This window comes from Gymnogyps californianus, chromosome Z (assembly GCF_018139145.2).
Source record: "Gymnogyps californianus isolate 813 chromosome Z, ASM1813914v2, whole genome shotgun sequence".
Taxonomy (NCBI): domain Eukaryota; kingdom Metazoa; phylum Chordata; class Aves; order Accipitriformes; family Cathartidae; genus Gymnogyps; species Gymnogyps californianus.
This window is the reverse complement of record NC_059500.1, coordinates 73267574-73287694: the sequence shown is the minus strand read 5'-3', so window position 1 is coordinate 73287694 and position 20121 is coordinate 73267574. Positions and strand designations below refer to the sequence as shown.

Genomic DNA, 20121 nt, shown 5'->3' with positions numbered 1-20121 from the left:
CCTGAGTGGGTGACAACTCTTCTGGGAAGTGGCTTAACCCACTGGTATCTGTGTATGTGCTGGGGGTTATGTCACCTTGAAGGGACCCCAGACACTGCAGCTGATGGCATCTGTGATCCCATATTTGGTGTTTATCTCCCTCTTGACTTTGGTTTTCTGCATGGGACTTTGTGCTGCAAGTGAGCTGCCCCAAACCTGCCCTTGACTGCTTGCAGTCAGGAGACGTCATATTTCTTTCTTTATGGGCAGAGGTAGAGGACAGTGACCGTGGTGCCTGGCCACATCCCAGCTAAATTCTCCCTGCAGTTTCGATGGGAGCTGGGATTCCTTATTGCCCTGAACCACTGTGTGGCATTACTTGGTGCTATGAAACCTTTCGTCTCTTTCCCCTCTGGAAAGAGCTGAGGACTGCTTGCGTGGGATTCCTGCTTTGATTTTTGTTCTGGTCCCATTTGGTTTTTAACTCATGCACCATGACTGCCCCTGTTTGAGTTCCTCACTGCAGACTGCTAGTGTAACTCCAGGCTCTTCCTCTCATCTGCCCTGGAGATTCCTGGGGAAAGTGTTTCGTTACCTCGCTGATCATTTCAGTTCTTACTGTTATGCCCAAGTGCCCAGTAGCTGTGGAAAACGGCTCTTGAGGGCAGGTTTAGTTTTGTATTTTGCCCCTGCGGGAGGGTAATGCTTGCTCAGATGTTTGTTAGGGTGCAATTCCAGGGAGGCTTAAACTGCTCTAATTTGGGGTTTCCATTGCGTGGCCGCCTCCTGACCTGCTGGCTGTGCTCTCCCACCTCAGCCTTGCATATCCCGTGCCCTGTGGGCATGTCCTGCTTAATTTTACCCGACACAACCAGGGACTGGTTTGTAGCTGGCATGACTCCCTGGGCTGCCTCGCTGCCTGGTTGCACGCACACCAGTACTGGTACAAGGCAAGGGGTAGCAGCATGCAGCAGGGAGCTGTGGGGGGCAGGAATGCGTCAGCCCACAATTAGATGGGCTTAAGCAGTCTCACCCTTAAAAATAGGTTATTTGCTGTATACTGTGACTCCTTGGTGGCCAGATGGTTCTCGGTGCTGAGGGGGCCATGCTGATGGGTGAGGGGTGCATCGGTGTGGAGAGGAGGAAAGGAATGGAGGTAGCAGCTACCTGGTGAATTTTCATTTAACGTCAGGTTAGTCTAGATAACACATGTTGCTAACCTCCAAGGCTGGGGCCCAAATAGGTCTTGTTGTAACCTTGTAACCTGGTCAGGAGCTTGCTGTCTGACTATATTTGTGCTGGCAGAAATCCTTATGGTCGCTAATGCTGTAGTACCGGCCCTTGACATCCCCATAGCTGCCACCCGGGCCCTGGGCTTTGTTCTCTCCCATGTCTGGGACTAGTTCCTCTTTCAATGGCTGCTGTCATGCTGCTGAGCCTTCCTGTGCCCATTGTTCGTGGTCGGAGCGCTCAGCCAGCACATGGGCATCCTCTCCTCAGCCCTCCATATCCCCCTCTGCCATCCTGCTGGGACTGTAGGCTCATGGCCCCGGGAGGCTGGGGCAGAGCAGAGGGGACAGCAGAGCTGCAGCGCCATAAAAACACACACACGGTCTCCTCTCCAGAAATGCAGTAACCTCGTTCCCTGAGTCCTCTTATAGGGGTCTAAGGGTGCAACTTCAGCTCATTTCAGCTGGGTTTGTTACTTGCAAAACTGCAAAGCAACAAAAAAGAGTAACAAAACTGCAAGTACATTCTTGTCACTGCAGAGATGCCAAGGAATGCTAGCTGCTCAGCCAAGGCAGACTGGCTACTACACCAAAGAATTCAGATTCAAGAAGACGAGTTTTCCAAGGGCTGGAGATGCTCTTGCTTTCTTTCATTGACTTTTTTAGTCTTTGCCAGCCTTCCCCAGCTGCCCTCAAGTTGATCGTTTGGCTGCCGTTCTTCTGAGTGTGCCGGGGATGACAGAGTCAATGTTTGTCCAAGGCTTGGCGACCTTAGAAGCAGGAGATGCTGCTGATACTAGAGCAGACGTGGCTGTGCTCGCTGATTTAAAACCCCAAGGAGTGTCCAGAGGAAGGTGCCCGCTGGTCCAAATCAAGGGTCTTTAGGAAACCTGGCATGCTGGGGGAGAAGGCTCTGCCTTATGTTCCCCTGTTGAGGTTGTCACTGGAGCCTGCTGGGTCTCTCCTGGAGCATTTATTCCAAGCAGTTTGTTTCTGGTCTGTGTGTCCCTTGGCTGAGTGTGACAGGGGACGTGTCATCCTCAGCGTGCTCCGCAGAGTGGTTTCATCCTGCACTCTGCAAAGCTGCTGCTCTTTGGGCTTTTGCAAGCGTTGTGTGTGCGCTCTGTGGCAGCAGCTCCTGCCCAGCACCCTGTCCCTCTGTGCAGGGGGAGAGCTCTGCTGGGAAACTTCCCTGGCATCAGGCCAGTGGCGGGATGGTGTGTCCCGTGGTCCTGGTATGGGGCAGGGGTGGAATTGTGTCCAGTTTGTACCGCCTGGAAAATGGTGACTGAAAGCCACCACCACTGCAAAAGGTTGCTGCCATTTGGAGCATCTCCCCCCTCTGATCCGTGGGGCTGGCGCTGCCTGCGCAACCATTCCAAGGGATGGCACTGCTTCGGGGAGGTCAGGGCTTGGTGTATCTCAATTCCCAGCAATTAGCATCAGTTTCCATGCCCATTTCTCCATCCCATCTCTGTCTATTCTTCCCTCAACACTCCAGGCCACTTATTTATGCCAAGGCATGGTCACGTTCTTAGCATGCATGTCTCCCCTTCCCCTTGGGAAGCAGTGGTGTTGGCATGCGGGGAGCAGGGCTGGGGAGCGCTGCCCTCTCCTCCTAGGTCTGACTTGACTCGCTATGTGGCTTGGAGTGACATTGTTGTTTTATTTTTTGTTATTAACCTCTCTGTGCCTCAGTACCCCATTTGGGAAAAAAAAGGGGGGGGATGGACCCAGTTCTGGAAAGCAATTTGAGAGCTCTGCATGCAGCGTGGTGCTACGCTTTCCTGGGTAGCATACATATCTGGCTGTTACTGCTTTCGTTCCCATTCAGCAGCTACACCCAGAAGGTGGAAGTGATGCTTGAGTCTCTGCTAGGAAGTAGAGCCTTTTTTCCTTCAAAAAAACCCAACAAACAGGCAAGTTGGCAGCACTCATTCACCCAACAGCTTCGCCTCCAGACTGCTGCGGTCCTCAGGGTCAGTGCCCTGCATCCAGCCGCCATTGCCCCACGTGCCTCCATTTGCAGCACTGGGTTACTGCTGACCTACCTCGCCGGGGTGGCCGGGGGCTGCGCCGTACCTAGCGCGTGGGAGGCAGCCGGGGAGGGGTCACTTCGTTATTAAATGACTAATTAAGTAATCGGTGGTGGGGGAGAACACGAGCTTCCAAGCTGGAGGGTGGTGCAGGGCTCCAGGCAGCTGCAAAATGGATGTCTGCAAATAAAACCGTGACATCCAAGGCGGGCGGTGGTCGCCTCCTCCTTCATGCCCCCGGTGCGGGCCGCGGGCAGGTGGGACCCCCCGGGCCCTGCCCCGGGTTTCCCCTGCGGCAGCTAGCAGTTTCACCTAGCGCTGAGGTTTGGTCCTCCTCGGTCACCGCCTTTCCGGCGGGACGGCGGCTGGCTCTGCCCCTTCTCCTCACGCTTGGCTGTTGCCTCGGCGACCGCCGCTTCCGGCCTGGCTTGCCCGCCCGCCAATCGCGGCGGTGGGCGCTGGCCAATCAGCGAGAAGGCGGGAGGAGAGCGGTGCGGGTGGTGTTGGTGGCGTTGTCCCTGGAGCCGGGCTGTCTGCGAGCCTGGGCTGCTGAGAGCCAGGTCCTGGCGGGTGCGACGGGTCCCCTCTTCCCTTCTTCCCCGTTCCCTGAGCTTCGGGTCTGCCCTTCCCGGGGGCCGCGCTGCCTCCGGTGCTGGTTGCCATGGGAACGCTGCTGCCTGGGGCTAGGCCGCAGCATGCCCGTCGTCGCGGGGCCGGGAGGAGAAGGGGTGCCGTGGTCAGGCCAGCTCCCTCGCCAGGCTGGTGGGTGAGTGTCTCTCTTGCAGGCAACGCAGTGCTCAGGGCCTGGCGGAGTGGCGGTGTGACAGCAGCGAGGCAGCTTCAGGGAGCTGCTCCTGAGGATGCGGGGTGAGTGGTGGCCCGGTCACTGTGCCAGGTGCTGGCTTGGGTCACTGCCTCAGGTCACTGCCTCGTGCCTTGCCCTCTCCTTCCCGCGGACCTGAAGTGTGTGTGGGGGAAGTACTGCTTCCTGGGCACTGGTGTTTACTGGGCTGCAGCTCTGGTGTCCCAGTGCTGGAAATAAACTTTTGACGGGAGGGGGATGAAATGTTCCTAAACTGAACTGGGCCTGCAAAGGGATTAAGGCCCAGCCTTGACCTCTACCTAATCTTGCAGGGGGATGTGGCTGAGCTTTGGGGTTTCTGAAAAAATGAGGCAACCTTTCTTGAGAAGCTGGGGAAGGGGCTCCGTGCCACAGCTATGCTATAGAGGAAGTCTGATGTAAGGGAGAGGGAGAGAGACACATGTAGGGAGACACAGCGTGGGAAACCTGTGCAAAAGGGTAGATGTGTACTGGAAGAGGGTAGGCTATTGATGCTCTTTTGGGAGAGCTGAAAGGTCTCAGTCCTGGAGGACTGCAGCACCTGGATAGCTGAGGAATGGATGTCTAAAGCAGTGTCATCCTCTGGAGAGGTGACATCTGCTGTCACTCTAGGTAGTGCAGTTCCCAAGCTGTTAAATCTCACTGCAACAGCAGCAAAAATACTTGACAGGAAACTTCTGTTGTCACAAAGCCAGGTGATGACACCTTAGCATGGATGGTTGTAGGGTTTTTCCTAGCCAGCTCAATTTCTTGTTGGGTTGGCTGTGATCACAGGGCTGCTGGCTGCCCTCCCTGCCTTGCCTCTGGAGCTTACCATCCTCTACAACTCCCTGCTTTTTACTATGGGAGCATCTGACTGCCATCGAAGGAGAAGCAGAAGGAATATGCCAGAGGCTCCTCAGGGGTAAGGAGATCGTTCTCTGTATGGGAGCTCCTCAGGGTGAGGAGAGCGTTCTCTGTGCTTTGGAGATGTGTGGTAATGGGCTGGAAGGGGGGGGGGGGGCTGTGAGCAAGGAAGCCTGGCTCTGCTGGGAAGGGCAGGAGGTGGGGTGGCTTGCAGCCAGGGATGATGTGCAGCTGTGTGGCTGTCTGCCTGCTACAGCCTGCAGGGATGGGCTGAAGGTTTTAAGGGAAATGAGTTTTCAAGGCGTAAGGTGCCGAGTCTCTAGCAAAGTTTTAGTGACAGTATAAAATGAGTGTTTTCTTTAATTATGATGTGCTGGCTTCAAAGAAAACTCACTGAAATAGGCTGCAAGTCAGAGGGGGATCTGCAGTGTTAGCACATGCTTGCTCCTGGGCAAGTGACCTCAGGAGGACTCAGCAGAGCTGGAGTCATAGCTCTGAACTGTGTGTTGTCTCCTGCATGTGATGCCGTTAACTCCACTGTCTGAGAGCTTGGTTTCCATGCTACTGAGGCCAGGCAAGCACTTTAACCCCATTCCTTCCCTCGCTAAGAGGAGCCCGTGCTTGCTTGAGATTTTCCCTCCCTCTTGGGAGGGTGTGTGCTACAGGGTACCGACCTGTTGTCTCATGGCTGTTTTTTTTGTTTTGGTTTGTTTCTTTATTTTTTTTATTTTTTCAGTTCTGGAGGCTTGTGGGGCCTGCAGACAGGATCTTAGTACTGAGGAGCTGTGGCAGAAGGTGCTGCAGGAGGTAACTGTGGAGGAGCTGCAGGCACCTTTGCACTGACTGGAGGCCCTGCAAGGAGCGTGGTGGCTGGCAGCCAGCCACCTGGGAAGCATCGCTGGTCTCTTCAGGCTCCTGAGCAACACTGAAGTAATTGGGCACAGGTGGATGCTGTGCAGCTCCCGGTTACCTGCACTGGAGTATCTGCCTGCTGGTACCACCCCTACAACTCTGGAGTGTGCATTAGCTGTCTTCTCTTAGTCTTGGGGGATCCTTAAGCCAGCTATCCCTCTTTTCCTGCTAGTCTTGTAGTCTGATTCACTCCATAGCTGGCACTTGAAGGCTTTTCTGGGCAAGTCAGGTGTTTTGCACCCAAGCCATGTGTGGGGTGAGTTGTTTGGGTGGGCATGAGCCAGCTTGTGTGCTCTGCCTTGAAGGGAGAGTGTCTGAATTACTTGCTGATGCCAGGAGCCCTGTTTAGCCTGTTGGCTGAGAGGGGCTTATATTTTGCTTTCTTGCTGTCACTGGGAGTTTCCAAGTAGTCACAGTGTGTGCCCTAGCTATATCTGCACAAATATAAATACCCACAGGTTTGCTAAAGGAGGCAGAGCTGGCATAAATACCATGCTTGTCATAAAACCCACTCTGCAAAATGTTGCTGTGGCATTTGGAGACCTGAACCCATCAGTGCTTCCCAGTTAGCATGAGTAATCCTCTCCCTGGCATCCCAGCATAGCCTAATGGCCCTGAGTGCGTTAATGGGTCCCAGAATATCTCCTGCCTGCCAGGGCCCTGGACCTCAAGGTGCCAGGCAGGTGACTTGGGCAGGCTGGAAGGGGGCTGCAAGTGTACTTTTGCAGCCTTTGTAGGGAGTAAGTTGTGAGCAGTGGGATGTAGAGGAACCTCCACTGCTGATCGGGAGGGCCAGGTTGCGTGAAGGCTGCTGAGGGGTCCCACCTTTTTTAATGCCCTCTGACAGCACTTGGATCTGCCTTGCCAGGAACCCCTCGAGGTGCACCTCACTCTGAGATGGGGAGGTGCTGTCCTGGGCCAGGCAGGAATCACTGCAGTGAGTGGGTTGTAGTTGAAGTGAGAGGGTGGTAGGACGTTGCTCCCCAGCGCAGAGAGCACTGTCAAAGGGTTTGGTGGGACCTCTGTTTCCCTGTGCCCTGGGATCAGCGTTTCCTGCTTCCCTTCAGTATTCCCTGCTCGCTCTCCTCTGTGTATTCACAGGACCCGGGGAGAGCTTGCTGCAGCAGCAGGGAGAATGAACTCCTCTCCCTGCTCAAGGCATGGCAAGTGCTTGCCAAGGGGGCCTCCGTGCCCCTTGTACAGAGCACCAAGGACTTGAAGGAGATCCTGTGCACTGCAGCAGCCTTCCTGCAAGGTTTGCGTGGAGGAGGAACTCATCTTGGCATGGCCTCCTACTGCTCTCTCGTCCCAGGGCCCCTCTCCCTGCCCTTATCCTGATTGCTCTTCCCAAGCAAACCGGCCCTTGGGGTTCTCTGGGCTCTTCCTTTGGAAGAGGACCTGGGCTGAGCCTCTGGGTCTCAACTTTGCCATTCAGTATTCAAAGAGCTTCTCTGCTTTTTCCCCAGCTAAGCCTTTCTCTGCACTGTCACAGGATTCCTCTGCCTGTCTGTGGCTTTAGGTAGGTGTCTGGGCCCTGCAGTGATCTTGTATAAAGTGGAAGGCTGGCAGGGGGCTTATGAGGATTTTCCTTTCTTCTGTCTGTCTTCTGGCACCTGCCTTGTTGCAAGCATGTTGTTCCTGCTGGATTACGGTGCTGTGGGAGCCACGCAAAGCTGTTGTGCAGCCTTGTAGCCTGGTATCACAGCAGATGATTGATCTCATCTGACTGCTGCATTCTGTCCTGCTCATGGTTTTCCCTCGCTCACTGTCTTGACAACCCCTGCAGCTCCAGGGGCAGCCAGTGCTGCCTTGCTGTGCTCAGGCTGATGTGGGGCCTTCCTGCGAAGAGGGAGAGCAGGAGCTCCTGCCCACAGGCCTCTCAAAAGCCTCTAGGGTGGCAATAGTGCTTCCAGCGGGGAGGTGGCAAATGTGAATGTGATGTGGGCATGTGAGGGTGTCCTCAGAGGGAAGTTTGAAATGGGGATTGAAAGAAAAGCAAATATCATTCATGATAAATATTCATGAATTAATATCCCAAAGCATCCTGCTGGGTAATGGCCCAGATGTGCTGGAAAAAGTCTTTCTGAGATTCTGTGTGTGCTTCCCCATCTGTACCACCTTCGCTGTGCATGAATGCACAGGTGGACCTGCCCAGCACCTACCTCTGCCCTTGTTCTGGGTGAAGGCAGGCATCTTGGTATCTGGGCTTGGAAGCTGCTATTATTTCTGCTAGATGTTTCTATCAAGTGGCTTGTTCTCTTGCAACATCATCAAACCAAAGATGGCAGCTTGGCACCATCCTGCTGTGCATTGCTGGGCATGGAGGGGATCAGGCAGGTCCCTATGGCACTGGGAAGAAAAGGGCACATACACTTGTTTGGGGACCAGGCGGGGTGGGAAGGGGAGCTGCAGAGCTGAGATGTTGAGTCTGTGCTAGGGCTGCAGGAGCTGGAGGCTGGGCATCTCCCCACTGCCCTCTCCCTCCTCCAGGAGGCCGTGGGAGGATTCTGTTCCAAGAGGATCCTGGCCCAGATCTACACCTGCCTTGACTGCTGTGCTCAGCGAATGGTAATGGCCGGGCCTTTCCCCTGTCAGTGGGGAGAGGGGAAATGCAGCCTAGAGTGGAATAGGGAGGCTCAGGCTGATGTCCATGCTGCCTCTGCATGGTCCTAGGCTGCTGCAGGAAGGCTAGGTCTTGAGCAGAAGTTGCCCTTGTGGCCCCAGCCTCCTTGGGCAAGGAGGCTGCAAAATCTGGGCAGGGGTTTTGTCTGAGTGCAAAGGGTTGCTGCAGAGAGAGAAGCTCAAAAACCAGCCTGAGGAGAGCTGCCTTTGGCTGAAGTGCTGCCCTTGCTTAGTGGGGATCATTGGGGAAGCAAAGCAGGGATTTAGATAAAGTACAGGAATGTAGACAGAGGCCAGGGGAACACCCCAGTGACTACTGGGGAAGATTGTGACAGGCTTTGTTGATGTATGGGGGAATGACTCTCCAGAATTTTAATAATGAATTGGCAGCAAGTGTGTTTGTGGACCAAGCCGCCTCTGACATCTGCAACTATTTTAAGGATCACATGCCAGGGTGGCAAGGAGAAAATTTGAAAGATATTATGTTACCTGGAGGTTCTATACTTGTACAATGTGTAGATGATTTGTTACTTGCCAGCAAGACATATGAAGATTGCTTGAAAGATACTATTTGTCTATGTACTGCTTTAGCAGAAAAAAAAGGTCACCGTGCATCTCTTTCTAAGCTTCAGCTGTGTCAGCAGGAAGTAAAATATTTAGGATTCATATTAAAAGAAGGATAAAGATTAGTAGACCCAGAACGGGTCCAGGCTGTTGTAGAAATACCTCGACTGGTAACAAAGAAACAACTGCAAGGATTTTTAGGTGTAGTAGGATACTGCAGACCCTGGATACCGGGGCTAGGGGAGTTAAGTCATTGACAGAAGCTACCAAGGCAGAGGAAGTGGAACCTATACGTTGAGGTCCAGAGAGAAAAAAGGCTTTCCAAGCTATAAAAGGAGCTTTAGCTTCTGCTCTGGCATTGGGATTGCCGGATTACTCCAAGCCCTTTGAACTATTTGTGCATGAGAACAAAGGAGTAGCCAGCGGAGTCCTTACTCAAAAGCTAGGTCCACATCTCTGCCCTGTGGCTTATTACTCAACTGGATCCTGTAGCGGCAGGGAATAATTCCTGTGTTAAAGCGATAGCAGCAACAGCGACTATCATAAAAAGGAGCGGACCGTTAGTCCTGGGTCACCCAACAACCGTGTATGTCCCGCATGAAGTAGAACTGATTCTTAAGCAACATGCTACACAAGCATTGTCCCCACAAAGAGTGCATTGCTATGAACTAATGATTTTAAATGCGGATAATATTACTTTAAAAAGATGTAATGTTTTGAATCCAGCAACTTTATTGTCTGCTTCCTCCGATGGTGAGCCGCATCATGATTGTGCTAAGGTAATGTTTCACTCCAGCCACCTACAGGAAGATCTGCAGGATCAACCTCTAGAGAACTCTGATCTAACCCTTTTCACCGATGGATCTTCATATTACGTGAATGGAAAACGACACACGGGCTATGCAGTGGTGAGAAACTTAGAGGTACTTGAAGCAGAATCTCTATGACCCTCAGTGAGTGCCTAAGGGGCTGGATTAACTGCATTAGCAAGAGCAGCCTGGTGGGGACATAATCAGCGGGTAACTATTTATACTGATTCTAAATATGCTTTTGGAGTGTGTCATGCAATGGGTATGCTATGGAAAGAATGAGGGTTCCTTACTTCAGCGGGCCAGCGAAATTGAAAGAAATAATGAATTGGCAGATAAAGCAGCTAAAGCTGCTGCCCGCCAACCTATACATGAGTGTACCACCATAACAACTCCCTCTGCTGATGATTGGCCAGATATCAATAATCCAGCCCAAATATATGCAGAGGTTACTCAGGACGAATGGACTCAATGGGAAAATTGGGAGGCTGTGAAAGATGAAACTGGAATTTGGACTATTGGGGGAAAACCCATTTTTACCAAGAAAATATTTAATGACTTTGGCTAGGTGGTTTCATGATAAAACACATGGAGGGATGACAGCAGTTGTTAACCAGATTGAGAAAATGTGGGTAGCCCCCAGAATACATATGGCAGTAAAAAGGATTGTGAGTTGGAAGTTTTCTGATGCAAAACCCAAACAGGAGGTTGGAGGATGACCATGGGCATACTTCCCATTCCAAAGACTGCAAATTGATTATGCTGACATGCCTCCCGTGAGCAGACTTAAGCACCTGCTGATAATCATGGATCAACTCTCAGGATGGGTAGAAGCTTTTCCCACCAGGAAAGCTGATACTGCGAGAGTGGTCAAAGCACTCTTGTGGGAAATCATTCTCAGATATGGAATACCTGAAACCATAGAATCCGATAGGGGTTCTCATTTTTCAGCAGGAATACTAAACAATATCTATAAAAGTTTAGGAATACAGTGACAGCTATATGTTCCATATCATCTGCAGTCCTCAGGACAGGTGGAAAGAATGAATAGAACTCTTAAAAATAAAATTGCTTGAACTTGTAGTCAGGTAGGTTTGAAATGACCTAAAGTTTTAGGAATAGTGCTATGGAATATTAGAAATACCCCTCGCCAACCTCTAGGGTTGTCACCAGCAGAAATAGCATTTGGCAAGTGTGTGAGCCGGCACAGGCAGGACACAGGAACAACCACAAAACCACGGATGAAATGCAAAGAGTCAATTTATTTGCATTACCTCACCAACCAGGGGATCCCCGAAGCAGCACCTGGGCAGAGGCACACAAGTGGGGGTGCAGGCACTGCAGAGCTCGGTCCATGCTAGAGGATCGCTGAACCTGCTGTTTGCCCCTGTTTTTCAGGGATTTGCGCAGGCGTAGTTTACCACTGTGCTTTGATCTTTCCCACAGCAGGGCAGGAATCTCAAGCGTGTTCGATAGGGTGCCTCTGAGTCTATCACAGGCCTATGTTATCTGAACACAGATGTTCTACTTGCCAAACACACAAGGATAGACAACAATTAGTATGATATATGTGTTTTTCTACACCCCAGCTGCAAGTCACTTGAGCGTGTTTATAATCCTCCTCGCCAATCTTCTGTTATTTTCCCACAGCAGGCACTTAGCTGTACCTGGGACCTTTGTCCCCACTAGGACCAGCCTCTTAGATGGAGATGAACGAGTTACCAAATTTGTATTGGGAATACAAAAACATCTACAAGAAAATAGGGCACAAGCCAGATGGCTTCAACCAGTACCAGCTGGAATGCAAGTACATGATATCCGGTCTGGAGAAGCAGTAATAATAAAAGTCCACTCTCGCAAAACAAAGTTGGACCCTAAATGGGAGGGTCCGTATACTGTGTTATTAACTTCTTTCTTTGCTGTAAAGGTTGCAGAAAAGGATAACTGGATTCACCACTCATGTTAAATGACTGCCCAAAGAACGTCAATTAGATGGACCACCATTGACCCCGCAGGACTCCATCAGTCCTACCTTGGAGATTGAAACCAGGACCATTCGAGCTTACAAAGGTTGAAGGAATCCCAGAACCATGTCATTTTTGTTTTCTTTCTAGAGCCACCTGGACCAGGGAGTCACCCGCTGCTTGGCCAAGTGGACCATCAGAGACCGTAAATCAAGGACAGTGTCCTATTTGGTGTATTCACCATCCTTATAGAGTGGCAATCACTCCAGGCTCAGTTTCAAGAGGGGAAGGTTTGAGATGGCATCAGCATGGTTGGCTTTGGTTATCCTGCAATAATTGTGGCCCATGTCATCCTGGGTGGTGTATTAATAACTGTTATAAAGGTCATTGGGAAAACCATCATCAAGGTTGGGGCTGGGGAAATATAACCAGAAAAGGTGCAGCTGAATACATAAACTGGTGCTGTGCATGTAAGTGGCACCAACTGCCCAGTGAAGAAGAGTTAGCTGCGAGACTCAATGTTTTATTATTGGATTAAGATTGTCTTAAGATTATCTTCTATACCTTTTTAAGATAGGAATAGAGTGAATTCTGGTATTAACCCTTCTTTGTATAGGTGTGTTGTTTTTTTTTTTTCTTTTATACATTTGTTTGAAAACAGTGGGCAAACCATCGCCAAAATGGGCTCAACCATGCGTCGACAACCCCATTCTGTGAGAGTTATTCTCAAAACTGTATTAGTACAATACCTTTCTTTACTGCTTTTACTAATATCCCCTGCTCTTAGTTATAAGGAACACAATTCCTTTGTGTTGTTGGCCCATCACGTGGCCAACCTAATCTACCTGCGAAGGAGCCCAAAGTGCATACAACCCCCCTGAAAGTGGTTACAAAACTTGTTCTCTGGATGGGGATTATCATCATGGTTTAGTAGTTTTAGTTCATTGCTAAAAAGTCTTTTACCTGTGGTTATTGTGCTTCTGAGAGCCTGCTGTGCTTTTACTTGTATTGTTTACAGAATATGCTTATGAAATCTATACAAGGGTATCAAAGAGTCCTCATACAAGACCAACTATAGATGGGCAGGGATGCCCCAAAAAAAACAAAGGGAGGACTGTTATAGGAGTTTGATTAACTGTATTCTTCTCTCTGAATAGTCTCGTTTAGCATTAGTAGCTTAGCACTAGTAGCTAAAGTAGTTGAAGCCTTAGGCCGCAAGAGCTGACCGAGAGTAAACTTTTTGATAAAACTAATGCTGCTAACACAGAACTAGCTGAATCCGGCAGATGCAAACGCAATGAAGAAGATAAGGACCAAGGAAACAATTCCAAGAGAATGAGGTAACTTCAGAAGAAGGCTAGCCCAGTGACAAAGAAAACCAATAAGAAATCAAGAGACCACTGACCAGAATTAAGTGATTGGACTTGGGGATCAAGTGCTGGGTGGTACGGGTATAATTGAGGGGTGCGATCTGGGGTAGGGGTCCCTCTCCGGAGGCACCCAGCTCGAGCTGTAACCTGAGAACTAATAAAAGAGGAATTGGAAACCTACATTAATGAGCAGGATCCTAGGGTCGGACCCTGTTATGGTGGCCGGCATGCGTAAATCCATAACAGGAACAGAGAGGATTTCCACAAATTTTTCCTGGGTTGCTTTGCTGTCTTCAGCAGAAAGGACTCATGTTTTAGACCATGCTTATTTGAATGCCAAGGGCTACAGTAGGGCTACTAGCAATGTTACATACTTGAGATGCTCCTCTGGGGCCTGGTCAACTCACTGCCCTGGAGAAGCAGATCAAAACTATTGTCAGAGGAGTAATCAGAACCCTACCTGCAACCTGTGCCCTGAGACAGCTTGGAGGTTTCTCTTCTTCCTGCCCAAACCCAAGCCTGGTATAGCCAACTTTCTCCTGGAGAGGGTCTGCTTTCCTAGAACAGAGGTGCTGGAGAGATGGAGGAATCCCAGGAAGCAGTGTGTCTGTACCTAGCAGTCCAGAGGCCAAGTACAGAAGCCTGTCAGGGGAGAGGGGAGCAGAGCGGGGAGCTGTATGTATCGTGAGCACAGCCAGGCATGGCTAGTGCTGCTCCCAGGGGTGACCCCTGGGCACTTGGTGTTGTGGAAGGTGGCAAAGCTGAGCTACATGAGCATGCGGACCACACCCGAATGAGACATAAACAGCACATGGCAATAATGGGATAGGATTGTGAGGCTATGATAGCACAGGAATGTATATAAGTTATAGAGGCTGTTAATATGTTTTGGAGGGCTTTAAGGACTTTGTTTAGCTGCTTAAAAGTAGTCATTCATGATAAAGCAGAACTCATAGCTTGCTTAATGCCTTTGTTTAACATTGACCTATTCCCTGATCGGAGGAATAAGAAGATTCGGAAAGCCCCAGAGCCAGTTTGAGCCAGGAAAAGGAGACATAGTAACAACTAGCCTAAAAAAACCAGGAAAGAACCTGCCTAGAGAGGAGAAAAAGGACCCAATGAGAGAGAAGACAACCCCAGACCCGAATATTACTATTGGACCAGACTATGGTGTGAGGGGCGGGAATTTAGATTGCAAGGGTATAACTGCCCAGGGATTTTAGTGTTTGGGGTCCCTCTCCAGAGGCACCCAGCTTGAGCTGTCTAAATTTGTGCACCATAGACAGAATAAATTATGCTTTTTATTTTGAAGGCCTTGATTAGAGATTCTGCTTTGGGGAACCTAGGGTCGAGCCTGAGGGTGAGAGTGTGTGTGTGTGTGAGGAGTCAAAAGGGGCACCCATCGGCTCACTGGAGTCGCCTGCTGCCAAGGGACTCGGGTCCTAGCAGTTAAAGTCTCGGGTGGTGTGTGTGCAACTCCTTGATTGGTGTGTGAATGCTCGGGCAGCGGCTTCTGCCTTAACATTGGGCCAGCCTCCCCTGTTCAGTGCTCCAGCTGTGCTGACACACTGTAGGGGCGTGAGCTTCGCCAGGATCTGCCAAACCTGCTGGTCCCAGTCCTGACCGAGGCTCCCTCCCTTCGGGGGTGCAGACCTGCCTGCAAGGAAAACCCCAACCCGTGTCCAAACAGAGGTGTGGCTGGCTGTGCCACAAGGCTGATGCCTTCTGCCTTGGCTGCCAGCCCCAGGGTTAATTAGAGCCTGTGACACAGCAGGGATGGTCTCTTCCCCATTACGCCACCTCTCCTCGTGCTCACCTCCCTCATCTGGCTTCTAAGCTTCTTTTGCAACACTCTGCAATCTACAACAGCGCTGGGGACCTGCTCCTCCCCTGCTAAGGGCTGAATCCCCCTTCGTGTCTTGCAGGTGACCCAGCTGCTGCCTCCTACCTGGTACAGGCCCTGTGGAAACTGAACTGAAAGCAGGAGGTGGCTGCTCACTGGCAGAAGTTCTCCCAGAGCCCCGCTGGAGAGGATAGGCAGCAGGAAGGGCAGAGAAGGTGTGTAGAGGGATGGGTGAGATCTCAGCTGGTCACACAAGAGAGCTCCAGCAGCATAGCCCGTGTTTCAAACTTTGTGGACAGTTTAGCTCAGCAACTGCTAGCCTGCACCCACAGCTCAAGTGTGTCTGAGGAGCTTCCCTCCATGTCTGCTCTGAGAGACCACGGGCTGTGGCTCTGCAGGACTCCCCAGGGCACAAAAGAGCTGACACGGAGCCAAAGCCTGGTTCTGTGATGGCGAATGGGAGGACAGAAGCTGGGGGCTCTGCGCAGCGCACGAAGAGTGAACTTCCTAGTCAGACCACGGCAAGGGAATGCTGCAGTCAATGCTGCAACACTCCCTTCTCTTTCAGGCCCTTCCCTTTGTATCTGGTTTTGTGTCTGAAGCAGGCGACCTTCCCACACAGTAAATCTCTTGCTAGAAGCATACAGGATTACCTCGGGACTACAAGCCGGGACCCCTTGAGCTAACCCAGTCAGTCTCCCCATCCCCACCTGCTGCAGTCTCATTGCACCAGGCTGGCATGAGGCCTTTAAGGACTCCTCCAAGACTCAAAATTACTCTTGGATAAAGCTGGATTCCCAAAGGACTGAAACAGAATAGATCTCCTTTTCTAATAGAGCTGAGGCTTTTATTTAGTTTTTTTACTGTGTCCTTTTTCCAGAGTGAACCTTTGCAGTCATGGCCTTGATGCTGTCTGGAGCTGCTGTGAGCCTGTGGGCTATGCCCTGGGTTCGTGGGAGATCAAGGGCAGAGATATCCTCATTCCTTTTGAAGTTGACATTGGCTGTGCCACTGTACGCAGCGGGGCCAGCTCTGTGCTCCCTGCTCCAGGGAGCTGGTGTCAGAGCCAGATGATTTCATAAAGCAAAGGGTTTGTCAGATCATCTGTCCTACCTGTGCTTTGTATACTGGTGCTTTACTCGGTCACCGTAGTTTGGAGCCCAGAGAAGTGGTTTTGGCTGAAGCACGCAGCTCTAGGTCTGACTTCTACCACCCTGCACTAGCCAGGGAAGGTGGAAGTGTTGGGAGTCGTGCCTGTGTGTCCCCGGGGGGGTGGGTGGGGTGTCTGTGCTAACCGCACTACGTGGCTCTGGGCCCCTTTGTGTGACAGTGAGCAGGGGTGAAGGGGCACCTGCTCCTGCCTGGTGTTTGGTGCAGCTAATTTTGGGTGAGGAAGGTCCCACAACCACATTAGCCAAGCTTTTGGCAAGCCTTGCCTCCCACAAGAGGGAAGAAATGGTTGGGAACTGCAAGGCAAAGGGTGAGTTGAGGGAGAGGAAACAGGAGGTGACAAAGCTCAGGAGAAGTGTGAGGTAGGAGCCCAAGGGGCCTTGAGTGGGCTTTGCCCTATAGTTCCTTCAGAAAAAATATCTTGGAGAGCGAGGGATGAACAGAGGGGATTGAAAACCCAGATGTTGGGGGACAATGCCTTGCTGGGAGAGGTTAAATTCAGCAGAGCCAGACTCCTCCTGTTGTCCCAAAATCGGGGTTCTTTTACCTGGTGTGCAATAATCCAATCATCTCACATACAGAGCCGAGATATTTATTCCGTGTTTGCGCAAAGATGGGTGCTAGGTGGTAATTCCACAAAGCTAGCACACCCGGTTAACACACAGTGGACATTTTATACTGTTTGACCATTTGTTATCAGGACAATACTGTTTACATGTAATCTTTCAAGATTCTTATTGATCCTGGTAGTCCTCAGTTCCATTTAAAGGTAGAGAGTTTCCTTTTTCTACCACGTATGCTCAGAGAGGAAGGGGCTTCTGTGAGTAAGGGGCTTCTAGGTTCGTGGGTATGATTCTAAGTATTCTAATGGGATGGTTCATTTAAAGGGTAACTTAACTCCACAATACTGCTGAGTCTGTTTCAAAGTTATCTAAGTAAAGTTGATTGATTGACTACTGTCTGTTTGCATCTTCCTTCAAGATGCACCAGATATACCAGCCTTCAGAACATCCTGAAGTGATCAGCCGTCCTTTTGTAATCCTCTATATACATACAAGATAAGATTACTTTACGTGTGACAGCTTACGTATTACACTCCAGGCTGGGAGAGCCCCACAGCTGCTCTTCTCAGTCCCACCTTACTGCCTGGACTTTAAAAAAAGGAGGGTAGAAGAGAGGAGGCAGGGATTAAGTACTAGTTGGCTCCTTGGAACAGAGCACCAGGTAATTAAATTATTCATAAGCACCTCAGAGAAAACAAGGGAGTACCTGCCAGTGCCAGATGGTTGAGAACAGGCATTGGACACATCTGATTCCCCCTGATGCGAGCAGGGACGGGGCTGCGGGTGCAATGCCACTTGGCTCCAGCAATGTTTCTGGCCCTAAGGAAACACCACCCAGGTGGGGATGCGAATGCCCCAACGGACAGGGAAGCGGTGCTTGGAGGGCAGCGGATCGTGGAGGGGTGGCCAGCGGTGGTGGAAGAGCTGTGGGAGGGCTGTTTCGGGTGGTTCGAGGGGAGCTAGAGCTTGAAACCCCTGGCGGGGCAGGGTCTGTGCTGGGACGAGTGGCTGGGAGCATGAATCCTGCGGTGGGGCAGTCCAGCCCTGCCAAAAAAATCAATCAGGGAAAAAACCTGCCAAAAAAATAAATAAATCGGGGAAAGGAGCCCCGCGGGTACCTTTGGGTGGAGAGGAAGGGCCGGGTCCCCGCACACATCCTTTCACCCGGGGGGAAAGGAAGCCTCTGGAGCGCGTCCTCCCAAAGCCTCGCCGGGGCCGCCCCCGACAGGGCCAAACCCGCCCCACTGCCCACGCGCGCAGCCCCGCCGGCTGAGCCCAGGCGCGCCCAGCGCACTCCGGCTGCTCCCCGAGCACCTGCCTCCCGCCCCTCCTGATTGGCTGCAACCCTCCCTGCGCGTTTCCTTTTCCTCGGGCGCTAGCCAATCGCGAGGCGAGGCTAGCCCGGATGGCCGTCGTGGTGGGACTTTCCGCCTGGATTTTCCCATTGGTGGATTTTTGCCATTGGCTGCCCGACCCGTGTTGCTCTGTAGAACAGCCACGGCAGGGGCGGCGCTGCGATTGGCTGACGCGTGTTGCGCTTGGCTCGTGACGATTGGGAAGGGAAAGGAGAGGGGCGGGGCGGAGGAGGGAGAGCGCTCGTTCTTTTTTTTCCTCGTCCCCTCGCTTCCGCCTCCCCGATTGGCTGAGGCGCTGGCCGGGCGGAATTTCCGATTGGTCAGCGCACGCTGTTGCTAGGCAGGTGAGACAGTGCGGGGCGGAGCTTCCCCTTTCGATGAGTCGGCTCTGAGGTTCAGTCAGCGTGAAGCGTCCCGACCTGCTGCCACCGCCGCGAGCCTGCTCGAGACCTGCCGTCGCCTGCCATCTCCCCTCGCTCCTTTCCCCCCTCAGCGCCATGGCATCAGGATCCGAGTAAGTGTGGGCTGCCCGCTGGCAGGCCGCGGCCTAGGCCCGGCCGCGGTGGTGCTGGGCCCGGCTCGGTCTACCTCTCCTTACCTCGCCGCGGCGCTGCCCGGGCCGGGCCCGGCCCGGCGGCGGGCCCGATCCGGCCCCGATCCCGCTGTGTCATGCAGGCTCTGAGGAGGTGGGGGTGGGGCCGGGATGGAGATGGGCCGCTCCTCGCGCGTGCTCGGCCAGGCGCGTGCCCGCAGGGAAGCCCCGTGCGCCGCTGCCCCTCCCGCCTCCCTGGGAAGTGTCGAGTCATTCGGGGGGGGGCGAGGCCTGGACAAGCCGGGCCTCCCGTTGGGCCCTGGCCGTGCCCCTGCCCGGGGCTGTCCCGCCTGGGCTAGGCCTCAGCCAGGGAGGGCTTTGTCTGTCAGGTCCCGGAGGGCCGGGGAAAGCAGCGGAGTGGCTGGCGGGGCAGCGAGGGGGGAGAGGTATGCCCCGGCCTCCTCCCCGCAGGCCCGCAGCGGCCCTTGGGTCAGAGATAGAAGTGACTTGGCATTAGAAGAGGCAGATATGTTGTGCCAGGCTGGCCTCTGTGGCAGCTGAGGCAATCGGCTATATTTTCGTCTCTGGTGTCTTGCCTCACTCTGTTTCAGTTCCAGGCTGAGGGTCATCTTTTGTGCTCCTCAAAAATGAGTTGAGTAATACTGGTCTCTCAGCTCCCAGCCCACGTGCACAAGCCACTTCATTGCCCCTTGAGAGGAGTAAAAACCTAAAGATAAATTCCCAAATCCAAGAATACTTTAAGTGACTTGTTGGCCTCACCAGAGGCACTTTCAGTCCCTTTAGTGTCCGTGGTTTATCTTCTCCTTTTCTTTTGCAACTCCTGCAATTTAGACCTACTTGGTCCTACTAAGTCAGTTCCAGCAAGGTGTGCCAAGAATTTAGTGTCTGTGGTAGAGCTTGTGATGGAAGTGATGGTCTCAAAGGCATATTTTGAGTCTGAGTGAGGTGAACAGTGTCTTTAAAAAGAAATTTCTACTTTTGCAAATTTGTTCTCACCACATAGGAATCAACAAAAGTTACTCTGCAACTGGAAAACAGTTACTTTTTAGTTGCAATTTTTGGGTCAATGCTGTTGGCAGCCATCTTGATGAATTGAGCTTTAGCACAGAGAGTAGCATTGCCAAGAGCTAATAGAGTGTGATTTCTGAAGAGATTCTCGTTTTCATGTGCATATCTGTCTGAAACGGTGTTTGAGAACTTGGCCTCTTGAGCGTGGGTATGAACTCACTGCTTGGTTGTCATGTGCTGTTCCAGTAAGTGGGTGCAATCATCAGATATTTCACTCATTTGCTTCAATGGATAAAATGTTTTATGGATTTTTTATTTTTTTTTTAATACTTACCTGGGGAAAGTAGTTCAGTCTGTAACATGGATGTTCAGGTTCAGGGTGGTAAGAAACCGCTGACAGGTTTTATCTAGGAAGCGAGTTCATGAGGGTATTGATAAAAAGGCACACCAGCATATA

General features: G+C 51.8%; 2 protein-coding genes across 3 annotated transcripts in view; both read left to right on the top strand.

Annotated features, from left to right (window-relative positions):
• Nucleotides 1-2422: 2422 nt before the first annotated feature.
• FANCG (FA complementation group G) lies at nt 2423-15701 on the top strand. The gene is given in 11 exon segments (XM_050913632.1): nt 2423-2443; nt 4075-4111; nt 4860-4944; nt 4946-4989; nt 5668-5861; nt 6945-7098; nt 8281-8411; nt 9836-9952; nt 11953-12007; nt 15098-15230; nt 15584-15701. Coding segments are annotated over 11 exon segments (1089 nt in total).
• A 2844-nt stretch (nt 15702-18545) lies between these two features.
• Nucleotides 18546-20121, top strand: part of VCP (valosin containing protein) — a 29704-nt gene continuing 28128 nt past the window's right edge. For both annotated transcript variants that reach the window (XR_007767788.1, XM_050912590.1), the window contains exon 1: nt 18546-18617. Coding sequence is in view for 1 of the 2 variants with exons in the window: in XM_050912590.1 (XP_050768547.1) it covers nt 18601-18617 (17 nt within the window). In the remaining variant the exon portion in view is untranslated. The remainder of the gene's footprint in view (nt 18618-20121) is intronic.